The 2,693-nt window shown below is 33.1% G+C and overlaps 1 protein-coding gene across 1 annotated transcript; it reads left to right on the top strand.

The window, feature by feature from the left end:
- The first annotated feature begins 501 nt into the window (after positions 1-501).
- On the top strand, positions 502-1,428 carry LOC137012726 (olfactory receptor 8G17-like). The gene has a single exon (XM_067376137.1). It carries the CDS (start codon positions 502-504, stop codon positions 1,426-1,428), a length of 927 nt encoding a protein of 308 aa, XP_067232238.1.
- The last annotated feature ends 1,265 nt before the right edge of the window (positions 1,429-2,693 follow it).

Here is a 2,693-nt window from a genome sequence, read left to right as displayed (position 1 = left end):
GCACACACACATACACACAGAGACACACACCACCATGGGGTAATGACTATGTCACAGAAAACAATATAAGCCACACATTAAAAGGCATGAAAATATTTTGAGAAAAAACAAGTCATACTGTTTGACCTAATCATTATTGGGAGAATCGTAGGCAAAATGCTGTGGTTACATTTATAAAGTAAAATTCAATGCTGATAAAGTTGGTTGCTACTTCACATTAGGCAAATATACTTTTGCTATTACATTTTTATAAAACCTGTTTTTTTGTTTGTTTGTTTGTTTTTTTAAATGTTTGTGTGTTAAGCAAAGTATGTATCTCTTAAAAAAACAGTTGTAAACATGAGCATGCACAGTGAAATGCCGGATATGAAATAGGGAAATGCTGTTCATTTGTAATTTTACACAAAGTGGTGAGGTGATATGTTTAAGACAATATATAATTAATAATGTCTGTTAATTATGTATTATGTTATTGTGTTTCAGATTTATGTACAGCAACCAATGGACAACCTGACATTCAGAAACAGCATTCTCCTCATGGAGGGACTGAAAGTTACATCTCAGTCATCTCAACCTGTTTTCATCCTCCTTCTCTTGACTTATGTCTTTACAATGGTATCAAACATTGGACTTATATTTTTGATATCAACAGAGAAGAATCTGCATGACCCAATGCATTTTCTATTCTGCAACTTGCCACTGAATGACATACTAGGAGCCACTGTCATTATGCCACGCATGCTGCAGGATATTTTAAGGGACACCTCAGAGCGCTATATATCATATGCAGTGTGTGTTGTTCAAGCTTATTTTGTGCATGTATTTACAGCAGCATGTCACTATGTGCTGATGATCATGGCCTTTGACAGATATGTGGCTATTTGTAATCCATTGCGATACACATCTATAATGACCAATAAAATGGTCATTAAATTATCAGCATTTGCTTGGGGCCTGGCAATTATTTTAGTGGCAATTATGATAGGACTCACTCTGCGTTTGTCTCACTGTAGGTATAAAATTGAAAACCCTTTCTGTGACAATGCCTCACTGTTTAAACTGTCCTGTGAAAATGTAGTCATAAATAATGTGTATGGACTAGTTTATACCATTGTTGTGCTCAGTTTGTCAGCGATGTGTATTTTCATAACATATGTCAAGATTGCTACTGTATGCATAACCAGCAAAAACAAATCCCTCAACAACAAAGCCATACAAACCTGCAGCACTCATTTAGCTGTTTATTTAATGATGTATGTTTCTGGAGCTACTTTTATTTTACTTCATCGTTTTCCTGAATTCTCTGACAGCAGGAAACTAGCTGGTATAATGTTTCATGTACCAACGGGATTAAATCCCTTAGTATATGGTTTACAAACCAAAGAGATAAGACAAAAGATTTTAAAACACTGGTGTAGAAAAAAGTGAATTCCTCAGTGGATTATGTATCTTCATAACATAATATAACATAACATAAGTCAATATTATTTTAATGGATTTTGAGTGTGTGAAAATAATATTTAATAATATTTAGCTAAGAATACCTGTAGTACTGTAACACTGCAAACACTGTAACTGTTCTGTACTCAAATCCTTTTCAGTATTTATCAGTTGTTTGTATGAGAATTGTTGACTTAAAATTTGAACTAATTTAAATTAAGTTGTAAGTGCATATTACCTGGAAAATAAAAAGGAACAAGAAATGAGCACATGTTTGTTTTGGTTTACTACAAGAACAAAAAGCACTTAAAAAAATAAATCAATAAATAAAAAATAAAAATTCTTTAAAATTTTTTGAATATAGAACAAAAATGCACATATGTGCATAGGATGCAATAAAGCTGGGTTAGCAACAAAAACCTAGATAACCCACTCCACATCCATGAAAACAATTCACGTGTTCGCCTGCCCATTCAGTCTTAATATACTGAAAAAAAAATGTGTTGGATTAACATATTTATTTTATGTTTTCTCAACTCAATTTATCTACGTTCTGATTGCCTAATTTATGTATGTCAAATGAACATGGTTTTGTATGTTGTATTTATGCTTTTTATCACATGACTTCATGTTAATTTAACATGACTTTTGTCTAAATTAAAACAATGGCGACGGTAAAAAAAAAAAAAAAAAAAAAAAAAAAAAAACACTTCATGTTGCAATGCATGCTGGGAGCCATGGATGAAGTTTGTACTAAGTTAATACCCAGCATGCATTGCAGCATTAAGCCTTAAAAACGAGAAAAAAAAGAAGAAAAAAAACTGTCACCATTGTTGTGATTCATACATTGATTCTTGATGTCTGTATGAGTCAGCATGATGCTGAACAATTCATATAATCTGATTGTCACAACACTGCTGGATCTCATGTCATAGAATCACTGCTCTACTATAATACTATAATGAACAGCAAAAAGCTAATAATGCATCAGCCATTTCATCAGAGATTAAACTCTGAATAAGATCAATGAATCAAGTCACTAAAACATACCTAACATCACTTAACACTCAGCACTTGATCATATATTCTCTTGACTTTTGTGCCATAACAAATGTTTCATAAACACTCAGTTACAGCATTCAGAAAACAACTGATTCAATAAAATCAAGAGCCCAATTAAAGCCAACTTTAATTGCTTTGCACTCAAGTCAGCTGGCCGCTTCGCTCTCAAGCCCGGCGCCCGCTTCGCACTC

This window comes from Chanodichthys erythropterus, chromosome 22 (genome assembly GCF_024489055.1).
Source record: "Chanodichthys erythropterus isolate Z2021 chromosome 22, ASM2448905v1, whole genome shotgun sequence".
Classification (NCBI taxonomy): domain Eukaryota; kingdom Metazoa; phylum Chordata; class Actinopteri; order Cypriniformes; family Xenocyprididae; genus Chanodichthys; species Chanodichthys erythropterus.
Note: the sequence above shows the minus strand (reverse complement) of the source record. Positions and strands in the feature narration are given on the sequence as shown.